This window comes from Peromyscus leucopus, chromosome 19 (genome assembly GCF_004664715.2).
Source record: "Peromyscus leucopus breed LL Stock chromosome 19, UCI_PerLeu_2.1, whole genome shotgun sequence".
NCBI classification, from domain to species: Eukaryota; Metazoa; Chordata; class Mammalia; order Rodentia; family Cricetidae; genus Peromyscus; species Peromyscus leucopus.
The window spans coordinates 10142444-10161217 of record NC_051079.1 but is presented as its reverse complement, the minus strand read 5'-3'; the positions used below and the strand labels follow the sequence as shown (position 1 = coordinate 10161217).

At 40.2% G+C, this 18774-nt stretch overlaps 1 protein-coding gene across 3 annotated transcripts in view; it reads left to right on the top strand.

Annotated features, from left to right (window-relative positions):
* LOC114704984 (desmocollin-2) overlaps positions 1-18774 on the top strand; it is a 37706-nt gene that overhangs the window by 7771 nt on the left and 11161 nt on the right. For all 3 annotated transcript variants that reach the window (XM_028886540.2, XM_028886543.2, XM_028886541.2), the window contains exons 2-11: positions 1054-1138; positions 2190-2401; positions 3886-4005; positions 5793-5948; positions 8575-8719; positions 9574-9740; positions 12753-12887; positions 13138-13323; positions 16127-16383; positions 16503-16645. In XM_028886540.2, coding sequence (XP_028742373.1) covers positions 1054-1138; positions 2190-2401; positions 3886-4005; positions 5793-5948; positions 8575-8719; positions 9574-9740; positions 12753-12887; positions 13138-13323; positions 16127-16383; positions 16503-16645 — 1606 coding nt within the window. The remainder of the gene's footprint in view (positions 1-1053; positions 1139-2189; positions 2402-3885; positions 4006-5792; positions 5949-8574; positions 8720-9573; positions 9741-12752; positions 12888-13137; positions 13324-16126; positions 16384-16502; positions 16646-18774) is intronic.

Here is an 18774-nt window from a genome sequence, read left to right as displayed (position 1 = left end):
TTTTACTTTCAATTTAAAAGTCTTGTTTGGGGAGAGGTATTTGAATTTTGCAATTAAAATGTAATCTCTGCCTTATTGGATCATTCCTGTATAGTTGAAATTGAATAATTATAGATGCTTTAAGATAGATTGGAAATGAAAATGTTCATCCAAATCCGGCTGATTTTAGTTTATGTTAAAGGACTTCATACATAGATGCTGGCTGGTTTTCTTGCTTTTGGCCTATCATTTTGGCGAACTGAAGAAAATGGAGCACACTTCTTTCAGAAGTATCCACAGAAAAAGTTCACAACATAATAAAATTTCTGTTTTCAAATGCACGATCAGTTGAAATTGGTTCACGGTAGATTACTAAATAGTTTAAAATATTTGAAGTCAAGTGTTTTCTAGCTGTCAGTGAGAAGATGTGTCTTCAGAATAAGGTCCCATGCTCACATAGACTCATACTCATATTGCCCACCCCTCCCATGGCAGCCACAATGCTTTTCAATGATGACACCCAGGTTTGGTTCAGAAGACTGTTGCTTTGGCTCTGTAGCTCCTGGAATATTGAACATTTATGGAAACAGTGTGATGGGATGGTGAATTTATTTTTTTCTCTTTCCTGTGTGTATTTGGTACAGTCTGACACGTGTTGCTGTTGGATCCTCACTCTGCTGTCCCAGTCAGTGAAGATACTAGCAAATTCATTTTACAAAATAAAATAGAAACATTCCTAAGAAAGAATGTGGTTCCCCCAGTATTAAGTCCACTGTAAAGAAGGGAGCCATGGGGACTTGTTACCATTTGGTCCATGTCCTTCATATATTTCAGGTTTCTTACTCTAGTATATATTTCTTTTTTTATTTTGTTAAATAAAATAATAAATAATTTTAAATTATAAAGTTAAAAAAATAATTTTAAATAAAATTTTGTGTAGCTATACATATACTTAAGTATTTACTGTTTCTTTTATGTGATTAAGAGGATATTACTATGTAATTGAGACGTAAGTAAACTCCATATTCATTAGAAAGATCTTGTGAGTGTATGACACTAATCTGTTTGTTCTAGATCCTTGCACTTGCCTGTGATGCTTGTAAAGAAGTGATCCTTCAGGTCCCCTCTGAACTACCTGCTGAGAAATTTGTTGGCAGAGGTAAAGAGCAGCTGTAGTCTGTAATAAGTCCTAATGTGGTGTGCTTTGTTAAAAGTTACTGTAATGTTTAGGACCATGAGCAATTCATGATTAATAGTTAAAAGTGAATAGTGCATTCATTTTTAACACAAGTTATAACATATTTTTAGTGAAAAATATGATTACCCAAAGAAGATAAAAAGATTTAAGTTCAAATAGTGACATAATTTTTGACATTTGTACTGCATGGATGATATTGTGTATGTTTCTAAGCATTTGAGAAATGATATTGGAATTATTTCTTGAGTTTGAAGGTGTTGTTCTTGGATTTTCATCATTAAATGTTTTGACTTCTTACTGCATTTTACTTCCACCATTTTTTAGGTGTGCTGGGCATCAAGCCCGTTTGTACGGCCTTGCACCGGCCACTGTACATGCTGAGCAAACCGTCTACCCTGAGCTGTAGCTTTAGCCCTGTGTACTTCTTTTCATCAGTCCTTTGTTTTTATTTAACTTACTAATAAGTGTGTGTGAGTCTGCATGTGTGTGTGCATGCACATGTGTGCACACACACAAGCACATACATACAGGACCAGAGCTTTACCCCTTGATACCTTACTGGCCTGTCAATTCTTTATGGGACTTAGTTGTATAAGGAAAAGTAAACCAACCCAATGTGTCCATAATATGTTCACTATTTTACATTTGGTGTAGACTTCAGTAGTATATCAATTTAATAACTTTAACTCAGATAGTATGTAGTCTTTAACAGCTAATTTTAGTTATGAAAAAAACCCTAATTTTTAATGTTGTGTCAAATATTCAAATACTGGAGTTCACATTCCTTTGTTTCAGGAGAAATATCTCTCCAAATGGGTGTAGAGCAAGCACTAGAAACAGTATGTGTGTTTAGAGAGGATCTTAACCATATAATTTCATATATGATTTAAAAACACTAGATATTCCAGTGTGAACATGATTTAAGTGTTTCACTCCCCTTGCACACACATACTGTATATACTTCTTTCTGAACTCTATGCTGCTAAAGTGACTGCTGTATGTATTTCCTCAGTGAACCTGAAGGACTGCCTTAAATCGGCAAATGTAATTCATCTGAGTGATCCTGATTTCCAAGTCTTAGAAGATGGCTCTGTGTACACAACTAATTCTGTTGTCCTGTCCTCGGGCCAAAGAAGCTTTACTATATGGCTTTTCAACGCGGAGAGCCAAGAAGAAAGAGAGCTGTCTGTCCATTTAGAAGTTCCAGCAGAAGTAAATGAGAAGGTATGCGGGAAGCGTAATGGCGTTGCCTCCTTAGGGTCAACTGACACCACCAAGGAGGATGTGGAACCAGAGAAGACTTGGGGTGGCAAATGAAAGCTGTGGGTCAACAGTGTTTAGTGAAGGAGGATTGGCTGTGCAACACGTCATTACAATTCGTCATCCCTCTCATTTGCGATAAGCTGCACCGAGAACTTGAGATAGGACCCCAAGTGACACTTTTTGATTTTTTGGAGTGGATTTCCAAAAACAAATTTGGAAACTACCCCCTCTTGATTAAAATTTTCTCTCCTCATGCGTACTAGTGTTAAAAGGGTTTCTGGTTCTTGTCTTCTTGAAGACAAGACTTCAGTCAAAAGACAGAGAGTTTGAGCAGATGTTTATTTAGCCAACCCACGGAAAGCAAACAAACACTACAGAGAGAGATTGGGTGGCGCAAGGCAGTCATCAGCCCTGCGAATCCTGTGTTGTGGCTCTTAAAGAAGTTTTATTAATATTCATGAGACGGGTGGCATATTCTGGGGGAGAGATGATCCTTTTGTGGTGTCAAGTTATGATGGACCACATGTATTTTTAGGGGTTTTCTTTCCTGTCATCCTCTAGAAAAGCCCACAAAAGGAGTATGTGTATGGGTGGGTCAGGCTACAATGCAAGAGAGAAAATGGTGACGCCAGGCCTTGGAGGATGCAGCCCCTTTGCTAGGGCGCACATGTGGGAGAATACCCTTGTGCTTTAGTTTCTAACATAGCAGAAACAATCCAACTGCGGCTTCAGGGTGTTGAACCTCAATGGGCTTTCGACTATCAGGAGGCTCAGCCTCGGGGACACAGCTACAGCTTTCATACTTTGCCTCACATCTTGCCTACCCTGTGTCATTAGCATAGTTTGTAGTCTTAGATGTCAGGTAACAAGGGAGAAGGTTGGGACCACGTCCGTGCCTATCGATTGTGACACCGAAGGTCAAAACAACCTTTCCCCGGTAGTCCCTGGCCATTCTTCACTGACGCAGTCGGAGCGCTGTCACGATATCTCTCTCTTCGTCTGACAGGTGACTGTTGGTCCCCTGGCTCTGGCTAGTTGCTGGTGAGTGGAATCTGCTTATGCTAACTGTGGGAGTCAAGCCATCCCAGTCATTCTCATCCCATCTCCTTCCTCTTGTGTCCTTGCATGGCAATGTGGCAGCAAGAATTTGCTTTTCAGTGTTGCATCTATTCTTCCAGCCCATCTCTCTTTCTTCCATATTTCCACCAAGGTATTTTCTCCAGAGAATGGTTGGCATAACAACAACCACAGTCTTATTCTTTGCCATTCTTGTTATTGTTTCTGCAGTATTGAAGATTAGTTTGGTTTTGAAGCACCGTCATAGGTTTACACTTCCCTAGCCAATCTTCGTAAGAGGAGACCAATGTATCAGCTCTAATGTCTGGGGATGGAGTCGTCATTGACTTTAGCAATGAAGGTTTATCTTTCTTGTCTTCTAAATCAAGGTACTAAATAAAAGACTGCACGCAGAGAAAGTTCTCAGCCGTACCAAGAGAAGATGGGCGCCGATCCCTTGTTCCATGCTAGAGAACTCCTTGGGTCCTTTCCCACTTTTCCTCCAACAGGTATAGTTTCCTTCCATTTTCAAAAAATAATTAATATTGATTTAAAAATAATTGCATGAGGGCTGGAAATGTATCTCAGAATGCTTGCCTGCCATGTTCAAGGCCTTGGTTGAATCTTCACTAATTAAAAATATGTAAAATAGTTGCATGTGAATATCTGAATGGAAGGTTTAAAGTATCATGTTTCAACATATATGTGTAAGTATTTCTTAACAGTTATGTACACATTTTTCAGCTTTAGTCATGAAAAAACAGTCTATAAGAACTGTAAAGCTCATCCAGCATTCTAAAGCATGTTTCTTTAATTTTTTTTCCCAGTCAACAAGGGTATCACAGAGGCTGGGCACAGCTTATAAAATCCAAAAATGCATGCCTCAATAAAGATTAGAATTGCAGAGCTGAAAGAGAAAGACACAGGCTTTCTAGTCATTATGCCCAAGTCTGTTTCTTCCCTTCCTCCTAGTGTTCTAAGTTAAGTTGTAAATTAGTGCACACAATAGTGGGTTCACTATTACATCTTCGCTTATTTCTATCATTACGCTTTGCTCATATTCATCCCTCTACTATCTTGCTGCTCCATTTCCATCTTCCCTACCAGTTTCCATCTACCAAGTCAATTTCTTTTTAAAAAAATGACTTGTTTTATGTGTCTGTGTGTGCATTCACATGAATTTATGTGCATCACATGCATATAGTCCTGTGGGGGCCAGAAAAAGGAAATCAGATCCCCTGAAACTCAAGTTATGGATGCTTGTAGGAGCTGGGAACCAAACTTAGGTCTTCTGCAGGAGCAGGGAGCTTCTCCCACCCCCAATCTGAGGCAAGATTTCATCATGTAGCTCAGTTGGTATTCATTTTGTTCACTGTTAAGCTTCACAAAGATAGATCCTTTCAAGCATATCATGTATTTTTACCATAGTCACTCCTAACCACTCACTTCTCTCTGTTGCCACACCCCCATCCCCTTCCTTCAGTCCCCCTTCTGCTTTCATGTCATATTTAAATTGTTACACACACACACACACACACACACACACACACACACACACACATATATATGTATATATGTATACATATATATGGGGGTTAGGGTGTATATATATATATACACACACATATATACATAAACACACATAAATATTTATATATATACACATATACACACACAAATATATATATATATGTATGTATATACAAACACAAGCGCACACACACACACACACACACACACACACACACACACACGTATAGTCCAGATTCATAAATGAGAGAAAACGTGATGTTTGTCTTTCAGAATTTGTCTTATCCACTTGGACAGGTCTTGTTCTGTAGACTCAGGCTGGCCTTATCTCCTAGTTCCCCTGTCTCTACTTTCTCCATGCTGGGACTACAGGCATATGCCACCATACCTGGTGAAAACCACTTTCTAAAATGCTTTGCCAAGTGCAGTTTCATCTCAGGACTTAAATAGACTGGTGAGAGATAATCATTCACTCTCGTATTGTTATAGTTTCTAACACAGAGAAGTCCCAAGTGTTTGGTTCATGTATATAATGTTCAGTCTTCGAAATATTCCTTGATTTGGAAATTAAGATTCTGCTGTGGGATTTTGCAAATATCTTGTTTTGAATCATAATTCTTTATTCTATTGCTGTATTTTTCTAATACTGAATAAGACAGGGGACTGTTGTTTATTCTAGTAACTGGCAGTGTAATAGCATAAACATACCCCTGAAAATTCTGCTGAAATAAAAATATGTCTCATGCTTATAATATCTACTCTCTAGATCCAATCTGATACGGCTCAAAACTACACCATATACTATTCCATCAGAGGTCCAGGAGTTGATAGAGATCCTTTGAACTTATTTTATGTGGAAAGAGATACTGGAAACCTGTATTGCACTGGTCCCGTAGATCGTGAGCAGTATGAATCCTTTCAGGTAAGGTCTAAAGATCATGTGTTATATTAGCAGTTGTCTTGGTTTTGGTTTCTATTGCTGTGATGAAACACAGTTTCCAAACAAGCTGGGGAGGAAAGGGTTCATTTGGCTTATGCTTCCACACTGTAGTCCATCACTGAAGGAAGTCAGTACAGGAACTCAAACAGGACAAAAATCTGGAGGCAAGAGCTGATGCAGAGGGTGTGGAGGAGTGATGCTTGCTCATCATGGCTTGCTCAGCTTGCTTTCTTATAGAACCCAGGACACCATCCCACCAGGATTGTTCCACCTACAATGGGCTGGGCCCTCCCCCATCAATCACTAATTAAGAAAATGTCCTACAGGCTTGCCCACAGCACAATCTTATGGAGGCGTTTTCTCAACTGGTGATCTCTCCTTTCAGAGGCCTCTAGCCTGTGTTAAGCTGACATAAAATTAGCCAGCACAGTAGTTATTAACCTCAGCCACTGTGTCTTTCAATCTCAATTTACCTACTTCTCTTTTTTCCCTGGGGTTTTCATTGGCGTTCTGGCTACAATCAATAGCAGAATTGGCTTGAAACAAACAAATTAAATGGAATAAATAAAAATTCATTTCTGTTAGGTTATTTCTGGTTTTATGGGGTTTCTTTTCCTGTTTTAATTTTCCAAGGGAGCAAACACTTTGGCAGCCCATTTGTTTGTTAGAGAAGCTTTCTATGGAGTGGGTCTGTCTGCCACAGGAGCTAAGGGAGGCTCAGCAGTTAGCTGAACCTCAGCCCTTTGCAGTGGGAGAGTTGATCACAGCGAGACCAAGAGGGTGGGCAGCCCTTAACAAAGCTCATTCAGTCTTTCAGATGTTTCATGGGATTTCCCCTATGGGAATATGCTGGCTTGATTTCCCAGCAGAACCTGCTTATCTCACTTATTTTTCATTATTTTACGCAGTTTTGGATGAGTTCATTCTTTATTCACGAGGAAACCAAACTAACCGTATAGACATGCAAGCTGTGAGTTCTGTGTTTAAGTTTAGGATTGTTGCAGTGTGGTTTTCTAAGTATCTGTATTGTTCTGCTGTTTCTATGATAGTTATTATAAAACTGGTTTGGTTTGGAATGTGCAGCATAAAATTAAAAGGAATAAAATTTAAGGGAGGGTGGCACTCCAGAGTCCATACAGGACACAGCCATACACCATATTCTCAGCACAAAGGAGATTTATTACCCCGAGGGGCAAGCATGGGGGGGTGGGAGTGGCTGCCTCTGGATGGGGCAGAAGCAGACAGTAAGCAGCAGCAGCAGCAGCAGCAGCAGCAGCAAACAGCAAGCGTGTCTTTTTTGTTGTTGTTTTTCAGGAGTGAGTTTTTAAGGAAAAGAAAGGGAGCCTGTGCTAGGGTGAGCTGTTAAATCCTGATTGGACATATTAGCCAAATCATGCAATATGATTGTTGGACCCTGGTGTTCTGTCTCAGGAATGAGTCAGTGATCAAATAAGGGAATGGACTTTGGGACTAGCTTTGGGGACGTAACCTAACGGTTTTTAGCAAAGGAGAGGGAAAGAACGAGACCTGTCGGTACCGTGTTCCCCATGTTCAGATCTGTGCTTGCTCTGCTCCGGCTTGCTAGAGCCCCGCATAAATTATATCCCCCACAAAATCTGTAGCCACTCATTTGTTTTCTTGTTTGTGTTGCTTTCTAACTCCTGCTTTTCAAATAAAGACATTCTTAGGAAATGTTATATGTTAATATAACCACGGTGGTACCTAAAATACTAACAGAAAATAAAATAATACCCGAGTTAATTGCGCCCAGAATTTGTAGTGTAAATTAAGAAATATCCAAAAGATGTACTTAAAATCTATGTGTCTAAAACTCTCAGAAAGAAAAAAATCAATATTTTTAGTAAATAATAATAATAATAAATATTTTACTTATGGATGACATACAGCAATAGTGAGGAAGTTAAAATTATGCACACTAGTATAGTAGATCACTATAAACATATTCTGCTTCCACAGGAAGTCTGGTGTCTCTTTCCACATCACAGTCATGTCTGCATCCTGAAGCAATAGCAGCGGAAGGCGAGCGCTTCAAGCCTGAGTAGTCTCCAAATGAGGGCCAAAGCGATCTGGAGCCATGCTTTATTTTCAAGTGTCACTTGAGGGGTTGCTGAGGGTGTAGCTCAATGGAGAGAGCATGCTGGACCTGTGCGAGGCCCTAAAACCCATTCCCAGCACCACAAAAGCAAAACTTGGTTATTTTCTGTAGATGGATTTTTCTTTGGGTTGACAGCTCACAAAAAAACGACATGGAGACTTACTATTAATTATGAAAGCTTGGCCTTAGCTTAGGTTTGTTTCTAACTAGCGCTTATAACTTAAATTATTCATCTAAATTCTGCCATAAGACTAGTGGCTTTTACCTCTCACCCTGCTTCCTCTGCATCCGGCTGACAACCACCCTTTTTTCTTCCCTAAGACCTCTCTGTCTCCAGAAGTCCCGCCTAACTTCTTCCAGCCTAGCTACTGGCCATTCAGCTCCTTATTAAACCAGTCAGAAGGCATCTTGGCAAAGATACTTCTTCACAGTGTACAATAAAGACTATTCTACAACAATTTTCACTTTTTCCTGATTTTACTCTATTCACAGCTGACCGCCTTTGCAACAACTCCAGATGGGTATACGCCAGAGTACCCACTGACTCTCCTCATTAAAATAGAGGATGAGAATGATAACCACCCAATTTTTACAAAGACAGTATACAGTTTCACAGTTTTGGAAAACAGTGCCGTTGGTAAGTAGCTACACCAATGATACAGGGCAGCTTGGATGGGCTTTGGTTCATAAACTGAACCTCTCTGTGGCCACAGGAAAGCAGCCCACTGTGGTCCCAAGAAAATGGGTCCTGGGAGGCATTTTCTTCTGTCCTTTCCTCGTGTGAAAAGCTGCAATTTCTTATCCAGTAAATGGGTTATCTGTAGATTATCAAACAGACTACATGCATCCTGGTGCCTCAAGAAAGAAATTACTTTACATTTCTATGAGAGGCAAATGACATACTTCTAAAGGGAAGAGTCTATCTATAAGTGAAGTCATTCAGCACTTGGAGACTTGTCTGCTGAACTCCTAATGACTAAATGGGTGGTAGTATTCTGGGCATGATCAAAAGTCACTGAGAACAATACACAGATTTTCTCAGTCTTGTTATCTTCAGACTCAAATTGGTTGGATGTCAGACTGCAATTTTGAGGGCTTCCCTTGGGAAGACCTGGCTGAACCAATAGAAATTTTAGAGAGAACTGCCTCAAATGGTTAAGCACAGGCCTGCAAATAGAAAAAGAGCTTAAAAATAACTAGGAAATCTCGGTAGAAGTTCAGAGTTCACAGAGGGACAGCATAATCGTTTATAGGAGCCCACACGAAAATACAGTAAAAATAGGTGCTGGGGTCAGAAGAGCCCCAAAATATTAGAATGTGAGCATGTTTAAAAGGAAGTGTTATTTTATGTCGGTATCAATTAACTTATAAAAACCATGATCCTGATCTGTGATAAAGTGCTCCGGCAGGCTTCTGAAGTAGGCAGAAAAGAGCGAAATACGAGACATAGAGCGCATGTTTGGAAGTTCAACGGCAGCTTTTCCTCCGCAGGCTCTGTCGTGGGGGAGGTCTGTGCCACCGACAACGATGAGCCAGGAACGTTGCACACTGAGCTGAGGTACTCCATCCTGGAGCAGTCGCCCTCCCCACCCACTCTGTTTACTATGCATCCCACTACTGGCGTGATCACGACCACATCGTCTCAGCTGGACAGAGAGGTAACAAATGTCAGCCGAAACAGCTAGATCAGAGCGTGGCTTTTAAGAGCACTCGGTCTCAGTTGGACAGAGTGGTGACAAGTGTTAGCGGATAAATGTGGCGATTTAAGAATACAGATACACTGTCTCTAATCCGAAGTATCTCAAGGCAGAAAAGCTCTGAAATATGAACGTTTTTGATCACTGATTTGATGTCACAGATAGACAATTCAACACCTAACATCATGGACAGGTTGCAGCCAAAACATAGACCTGCTAAAAACATGGTATAAGATTACCTTTGAGCTTTGTGTGTCAGGCATGAGTGGAACACACAACAATTTTGTGTCTAAATGTGGACCTGACACTGAGATATCCTGTGATGTTGATTCAAGTATTCTAAAATCTATAAACATCTGAAACGCTTCTGGTCTCCAGACCCCTTAGATGAGGGATGCTTATGCCTGCCTATCTGAGCATCACCTGTGTGAGCATTTTGGGAAAGTAAGATTAGTTTCCAACTTTAGGAAATGTATTGTTTTAATGATGCAGATGAAGGTCACTAAGTAGTTACTTAATGGCATGCTAATTTAGAATATCGAGGTTATTCTCTCCTGACTTTTATCTTTTGTGAAATCAAATTTTTCATGGAAGTATACTTGTAGTATTAAACAAGGAAGTGTCAAATAAAAAGAGTGAACCTTCTCAAGATGGGCAGAAATGTGTCATCTATTGAGAAAGAACTATTTTAACGTGTGTCTCTGCAGATGTCTTGTTTCTATTCTTCGCCTTACATGGAGAGAAATACCTTCCCACATGTAGTCCTCACTTCCCATCTCAGCTAGCTGCTCAAATCCTTACCTGCCTGGACTTCTGAAAAGCACCTCAGATGCAGTGTTTATAAAATTTTACTTGTCAACAAGCTCTCTTTCCCATCCCTCTATTGATGATTTTTCTAGTATCACCTTGGAGTCATGATCTCAAACCATGTTAGATGTCTCCTCTCATCTTTTACTTAAAACTTTTGTAAGCATGTTGACATTCCCTGTGGGAATATTTTACATATATTCTGTACTTGTGACTACCCTATTAGCCATTTACTTAGTTCCTTATCCAATTATTACATTCCCCCAGCAAGTACTATTCACCTGAATTCTTACAGCATTTTGCCAGGCTGATTTATTGTCTATCAGATATCTTTAATCTTGTAGTAGTACTTGACTATTGGGCGTTACTTTGAATCTCAAAATTTCCAACAGGGGCTGGAGAGATGGCTCATTAGTTAGATCTTGCAGCACTTTTAGGAACCTGGATTCAGTTCCCAGCACCACACTGGGCAGCTCACAACTGCTTATAACTCCAGTTCCAGGGCACCTGACACCTCCTGACGGCATGACCTCTGTGACATGTGCAACACATACATGTACTCAGGCACATGGCGTATATGCATACCTATTTATTAAAATAAATAAGACAAAAATCTTTTTTAAAAAACCTTCCTATTAGCTACATTTTCTGACTTTTTGTTTTGTTTTGTTTTGTTTTTGAGACAGGGTTTCTCTGTGTAGCTTTGCGCCTTTCCTGGAACTCGCTCTGTAGACCAGGCTGGCCTCAAACTCACAGAGATCCGCCTGGCTCTGCCTCCCCAGTGCTGGGATTAAAGGCGTGCTCCACCACCGCCCAGCTACATTTCCTGACTTAATGCAAATTTCCAGATATTGACGAATGATTAAAAAATATCAAGGCATCATGCTTTCACTTCCCTTTATACCTTAATGGTTGATACAAGTTATACAAAGGTATCGTTGACAACAAATAAATAGTTGCTTTTATTGATGTGATTAAACAAAATGTTTTCTAAATGCTTTCCTCTGGACAACTACAGGCTTTTTTTCATATATAAATACTGTCCTTCGGAATAGAAACAACAAACAAACAATGAAAAAGTCTAAATGGCTTCTTAAGTTTCCAAACCAAAGCCTGTAAATGAACTTTTACAGGACTGCAAGATGGTTCTGCTGTTAAGGGTACATACTTGTACCTGTTGTGCGGGGAACCTTAACCTTATCAATTGCTTGTCCCACTAGCCCCAGGGGATCGATACTCTCTTTGGGACTCTCTGATCACGCGCCCCCCACAACACACACATATACACACAGTGACAAATAATGAAAATAAGTCCCAAAAGTAAATGAATGCTGATGACAGAAACGGTTACACACCTTGGACGCATGAAGTTTACTAAATAGTGCTTAGCAGGAATTTTTTGATCTCAGGATTCTAGTTTTTGCCTGTTCAGCCTTTTTGAATATTGGAGTTTCTCTTTCATCTGCAGCTAATACAAACTGGCATCTTAGGGTAATAAAAACCTTTCTTTGGTTTCTCATTAACTGACTGTTTTTGATAAATCTCAATGCTCCTTGATGCAAAGGAAACGTGCCTACCTCCTGACAGACATCAGCATGAGGTTTGTAAAGATAATCAGGTGGTCAGGCATCATTCAAGCTGCGTAGGTAAGAGGTTGTGGGAGAGAGGTGGACTGGGAAAGGTGCATGTAGTATCATAAACATCAACACTCTGGTTTTCCTTTAGTTAGTGGGTGAAGACAGGAAAGGTTAACGGGGACTGAAATTATGGAATGAAGGTGTTTGAAAAGGAGAAGAGCAGTCATTATAGTTATAATACTTTTGATTATAAAAATATACTTTGGATGGGACATAAAACATTTTCCGCATTGCTATGCAATATTAAATGTACTCATGACCACAGAGTTTCTCTTCCTTTTGAAAGTCGGTAAAGCTAACTGATTATATATTCCTTGAGTAGATAGCATGTTCCATTTGAGAAACGACTCAGTTTTTATATACTGATTGCACATTACTAGAGCAAGGCATTCTTTCTAGATGTAAATGCTGTTAAACATAACAATGGTCCCCTAAATTATCGGTGCAAGAAGAACTACCAAGTGGAAGTCAAGATTCTACTTGTAAAGATGCTGTGTTTGCCTAACAGCTACGTTTTCTTTGTTTTCAGCTAATTGAGAAATACCAGTTGAAAATAAAAGTACAGGATATGCGTGGCCAGTATTTTGGCTTACAGACAACAGCAACCTGCATCATTACTGTCGGGGACGTGAATGACAACATGCCAACATTCACTCGCTCAGTTGTAAGTGTGTGCTGTTTATTAGAGAGAAACGCGTGACTCGGTGTGGGTTCGAAAGTGTGGGCATCTTTTTGTGCTCCATGGTTTGGCATGAAATGCTCTCAATGACATGGAAGAAGCTGGGGCCTAGAGTTTTAAACATGAGAACATGGTGCTTTGGAATTTGTAAGAAGGAGGCTTGCTTCACAAGATGATCTTGTTTTGCGAAGGATAATTAATGAAGCTTTATTCTTTTTTCTTTTTCTTTTTTTAGTATGTGACCTCAGTGGAGGAAAATACAGTTGATGTGGAAATCTTACGTCTTACTATTCAGGATAAAGATTTAGTTAACTCTCCTAATTGGAGAGCTAATTACACCATATTAAAGGGCAATGAAAATGGAAATTTTAAAATTGTGACAGATCCCAAAACCAATGAAGGCATTCTGTGTGTGGTTAAGGTAAGAATTAATTAGTAAATTAGATGTTTGTAATTTATAATACAGAATAGCAGGCAAAGATTTAATGGGAAGAAAGATATTCTGATAAATGGAGGCATCTAGTATATAACATGGGTAATTATAAATACTATTTTATTCATAAGCATTAAATGGAATGAACAGGTCACTTTGAGTAACAAGGTTTTTTGATTTTTTGCTTGCACTTCCATGTTATACATAGTCCATCACCAGAGGAAGTCAGGACAGGAACTCAAGGCAGGAACCTGGAGGCAGGAACTGGAACAGAGACCATGAAAGGACACTGCTTACTCATTTGCTCTCTCTGCTTGATTAGTTTGTTTTCTGAGATACATCAAGAATACCTTGTCAGGGTGGCACCACCCACAATGTCCTGGGCCCTCCCACATCAATCATCAATCAAAAAAATGCCCCACAGGCTTGCCTACAGACAACCGAGGTTCTTTCTTCTCAGCTGATTCTAGCTTGTAGGAAGTTGAAAAAAACTAACCAACAATGTCACCATTGACAAAGACATGGTTTTAAAACATGTTTATTTGTGTTTTATTCATGTGGCATAGTCTCCATTTTCTAACATAGATTTTAGCAGCTTAATAAGCTAGCATAGCTTTGATACCAGTGGACAGAGCCAATCTTTTACAGACTAGTCTTTCTGTTTCTGGGTCAAGGAGTTACCACTTACTGAATTTCTTAAATGAGTCATACCTGGTCAGACCCACAGGGCGACTATCAGTGGGTCTATTTGTCTGTATCTTGTATATGGTGCAGTCTTATCATCCAGGGTCATAGCATGCAACTCAAGCAGTCAGTGACATCCCCACTTCCAAGACCTCTTTCTGATACTATTTTGCACATAAGAATTAGACCTGGTACATGAAACAATCCAAGCTGCTTCGATCTTAGATGCTTATATGACATCATAGGTTCATTTGTATGACATCGTTAAATAGAACATGATTCCATCCTGGGTCTAGAGCAATGGTTCTCAAGTTGTGGGTCATGACCTCCTTGGTGGGTCACAGTGGTGGCATATCAGATATCCTGCATATCAGATATTTACATTACAATTCATAACAGTAGCAAAATGACAGTTATGAAGTAGCATTGAAATGATTTTATGGTTGTGGGTCACCACAACATGAGGAACTGTATTAAAGGGTCACAGCATTAGGAAGGTTGAGAACCACTGGTCTAGAGAGTTTTCCTTTTACACATTCTCAAAGACAGTGGATCAAAGATAATAAATCCATTTTCCTCACAATAATACTAATTAACTTCAGTTTCTGGGTTAATTTCTGTTTAAAAACAACAAAGGAAAGCCCTTTAAATCCCGTCTTTTACTTGACCTGACTGCTGCCCCAACCCTAATACCAGACTTTATCTCTGGATCATTTCCATCAGCTGTTCCCATCACCTCACTAACCAGGCAGAATAAAGCATGCTTTCCATTGACCTCGGTGGAAGAGATCTCAAAAAGGAGCAAATAATGTCTCTAAGCTTTCTATACTCTTGTCCCTCCACTGTTGTGGTGTTCAAGTCTATTGGGAAGACCAGAGAGTTAGACTCAATTCAGACTTGTGTTCAGTGAATTTCTTGTTACTGCTATCAGAAGGATGGCAACCTTAGAGTCAAACAGCATGCCATGCCAAAGGGGCTAAAGGAAGGGTTTATGAAGGTGGATACCAAAGGTGTGCATTACAATTATCTGTGGAATCCACAGCTGGGCAAGAGAATTGTTTCACTCCTCTCGGTTGTTTCTCTTTCCATTACATAGTAATAAAAGGACCACTTCATCCCAGTCCTACAATGATAAGCAAGTTTACAGAGGCAAAAAAAAAAAGTGATTAATATTCACACCTGGAACACCATTGTCTTATTATTATCCCACCTTAATATGGTACCATATTGAACTTCTTCAGCCACCACAGGGGAGTTCTGTGTAAATTATGACACAGGTCTAAGCACTCTGGGAGAAGTGTCACTAATGACGAGGATTGAGCAATTTATTTCTGAGCAGGCAATAACACAGTACTATCAAGTTAGGGCTGGCTGTCACCTCCCCACACCACTCATAAACATTTTATAGGGCTGGGGCTATAGTAGCATGCTGGTCTAGCATACACAAGGTTCTGGATTCAAATCCTAGACCAACATAAAGTGGGCATGGCGGCACACATGTATAAGCCTACCATCTGGGAGGGGGAAGAAGCTGAGAAGTTTCGTCATTCTTGGCCCCATGAGTGATTTCAAGGCCAGTCTTGGATACAGAAGATAAACAACAAAACAACAACATAAACCTCTTTAAAAATTTGACCTAGTTTCTCACTCCCAAATCCAATGCAAGTCGCTGTCCTTCTGAAGACTCTAAGTTATTCTACGTAACTAGTGTAAAATGACTGTTACAATCCGTACCCCAAACTGGAACTTATGCTAAGCATCTAAGTGGTTGTCTTATCCAGCTCCATGATACCTTTCACTTTAAATTTAAATTTAGAATTTTCAACTCTTTCAACTCTCAAGGGAAAGTTGTTTGTTTGTTGCCAGCTCCATTCAAATTCTGATTTATTTGAAAGCCCCCCCCCTCCCCACCCCCCACCCCCACCCCCCCACCCCCCCACCCCCCGCCGTCCCCAATCCACCCATGCACATGATTTGGGCCTGTGTTTAATATTCTCATGATTGTTCCCAGTCTGGTACTTACCTGTTTCCAACTCAGCAAGTCCTATGTGGAGAACTTTACCAGCTCTTCAAGGGTTTGATCTGATTTCCCCCACATTTCCTGCAGCCTCTGGATTATGAAGTCCAGCAACAGGTGACTCTGCAAATCGGTGTAGTTAATGAAGCCCCGTACACTAGAGAGGCTAGTTCGAGATCCCCCACAAGCACAGCCACAGTGACTGTCACCGTGAAAAATCTGGATGAGGGCCCCGAGTGTATCCCTCCAGCACAAACCGTGCGGATTCGAGAAAACGTACCAGCTGGTACTAGAAACGATGGGTATAAGGCGTACGACCCCGAAACCAAAAGCAGCAGTGGCATAAGGTATTTGTGTGTTCTTGTTCTTTTCACATTTACAACACAAGAGAAGCCCGTGACTTGTTATTGGCATTACGGTTTGGCTCATGATATTTCTTGCTGTTTTACTTCACCATGCTTCATAGGTACAGGAAGTTAAGTGACCCAAGAGGGTGGGTCAATGTTAATGAAGACTCAGGATCAATCACCATTTCCCGAACCCTGGATCGAGAGGCTGAGACCATCAGAAATGGAATCTATAATATTACAGTCCTTGCATTAGATGCAGGTAAGAAATCTGTTTTTAAGACAGCTACTGCATCTTCAATTGTATACTTCCTCAGTTTTAAAGTCAATGACTTACTGTTTTAATCTCATGGTGCAAAGGATCAAACCCAGGTCTTCCAGATGCCAGGCAAAGCACTCTATTACCAAGCCCTACCCCAAGCCCAACAGCATTCCTAATCTTTAAGACCCTGTCTCACTGTGTAGCCTTGGCAAGCCTGGACCCCTCTATGGAGACTTTACTGGCTTTGAACTTATAGAGATACATCTGCCCCTCCTTCCAAGCGCTGAGATTAAAGGTGTTTGTGATCATGCCTGGCCTACCAAACAAAGTTTTAAAACTGGCTCTATAGATTCTCAGTTTATTTTCCCCCAGTATAACACGCAGAGTGATTAGTTAATAAATTAAGTTTGCTGTCATTTACTAAATCTTGTCAGCTAATAGTATCTTTATAAGATAATGTGGTTTAAGATGGGGCCAGTGAGATGTCTCTGCTGTTTTAAGGTCCTTGCTACTGATGACCTGAGTTTGATCCCCAGGTGAAAGGAGAGAATGGACTTCTGAAAGTTGTCTTTTGACCTACAGTGACTCTTAATAATTAAACAAATGCAATAAAAATTAAAAGAAAAATTAATTTGATCTAAGAAGCATCAAAACCTGAGAAAACTATTTCAGAAAAATGTATTCATTTATCTTGAAACATTCAGGAGAGTCCATAAGAGGGAGAAGGTATTTAGTCACATAGTATACTTCTGGAAAACAGAACATTTTACAGAACGCTAACAGTACACTTAGGGGTTAGAATCCCAACCAAGCACATTATACAAAATTAAATCAGTCACAATTAATAGTGTGTTAGTGAATGAGAGGGTCAAAGTATTCCGCTTTTGTTTCTGTTGCTAAGATGAAATGACCAGATAAAAAGCATCTTGGAGGAGAAGGGATTCATTTTAACTCACGATTCCAGGTTACAGTCCATCATTTCAGGCAGGTCAAGGCAAGAAGCAGGTAGTCATAGCCACGGTCAAGAGCAGAGAGAATGAAAGCATGTATGCTTAGTGCTCAGTAGCTCTCTCCACCCCTGTACAGCCCAGGGCTCAAAACCGAGGGTTGGTGCCACCACTTGATTGCTGGGTCTACCCACCTCCACTAAGGTAGTCAAGACAGCCCCCCCCCCATAGACATGCCCACAGGTCAGTGTGATTCTACATCATGACAAGCTGACAATTAGAACTAACCCCACACCATATAAGAACATAAAATATAATACTATGCTTTGTGCATCCTGGAAAAAAATCAGAGAAAAATGAGTATAGTGATTGTGTATATAAGACCCACTCAGTGTGTGAAACGTAATTTTGTTATGATATCTTTGTTTGGGCATGGTATATATTGACAATCCCAGTACTTGGGTATGGAGGCAATGGAATCAATTCAAGGCCAGCCTCAATTACATAGTAAGTTTGAGGCCAGCTTGAGCCAAGGACACTGTCTCCAATTGAACTTGGTGCATTTGTAAAATAAATATACAATTAAATAAGCATAACTCATCAGGCTCTAACTTGCAAAATTAAGTTGTATTGTGATTTTAGAAGATGATTTAGGTATTACAGCTCTCTCTGAATTAACTCAAATATTCTTAGCAGTGACTCTCTTTAAATATTGTTTCTTTGTTGTTCCTTCCTCTTCTCAAATATGTATTAGATGAATTTTGCTGTTTGATTTCTACAGGGATTTGAACTGTGATTTCATTTCTGTTTAATAAATTCCCTTCTTCTTGTCCTTGAAGATCTTAAGCGTCCTTGTTTCAAAGCTCTCATGGAGAGTGACTTCATCTTCCTACTGGTGATTTTGTTGTTTACCTTAATGTTCCTCATGTGGGGCCTGTCCTGGCACTGATGGGGGCATGTGCTCTGCTCTGCCTTTGGCTTCCCCCCTCCGGCTTCACTCCATCCTAACTGGCAGGCAGTTTTGTAGTGACATGAACATCCGTCTCTGCGTCTGCTGTTCAGAACTGGTTCTTAACCTGGTGGCATGGCACGCCTAGCCTGTGAGCCTGTGATGGCTCTAGAGCTGTTGAGATCCAGCCATCGTGCCACAGGGCCTTGGCTAAGGCTCTGCTTGCCAGGCAA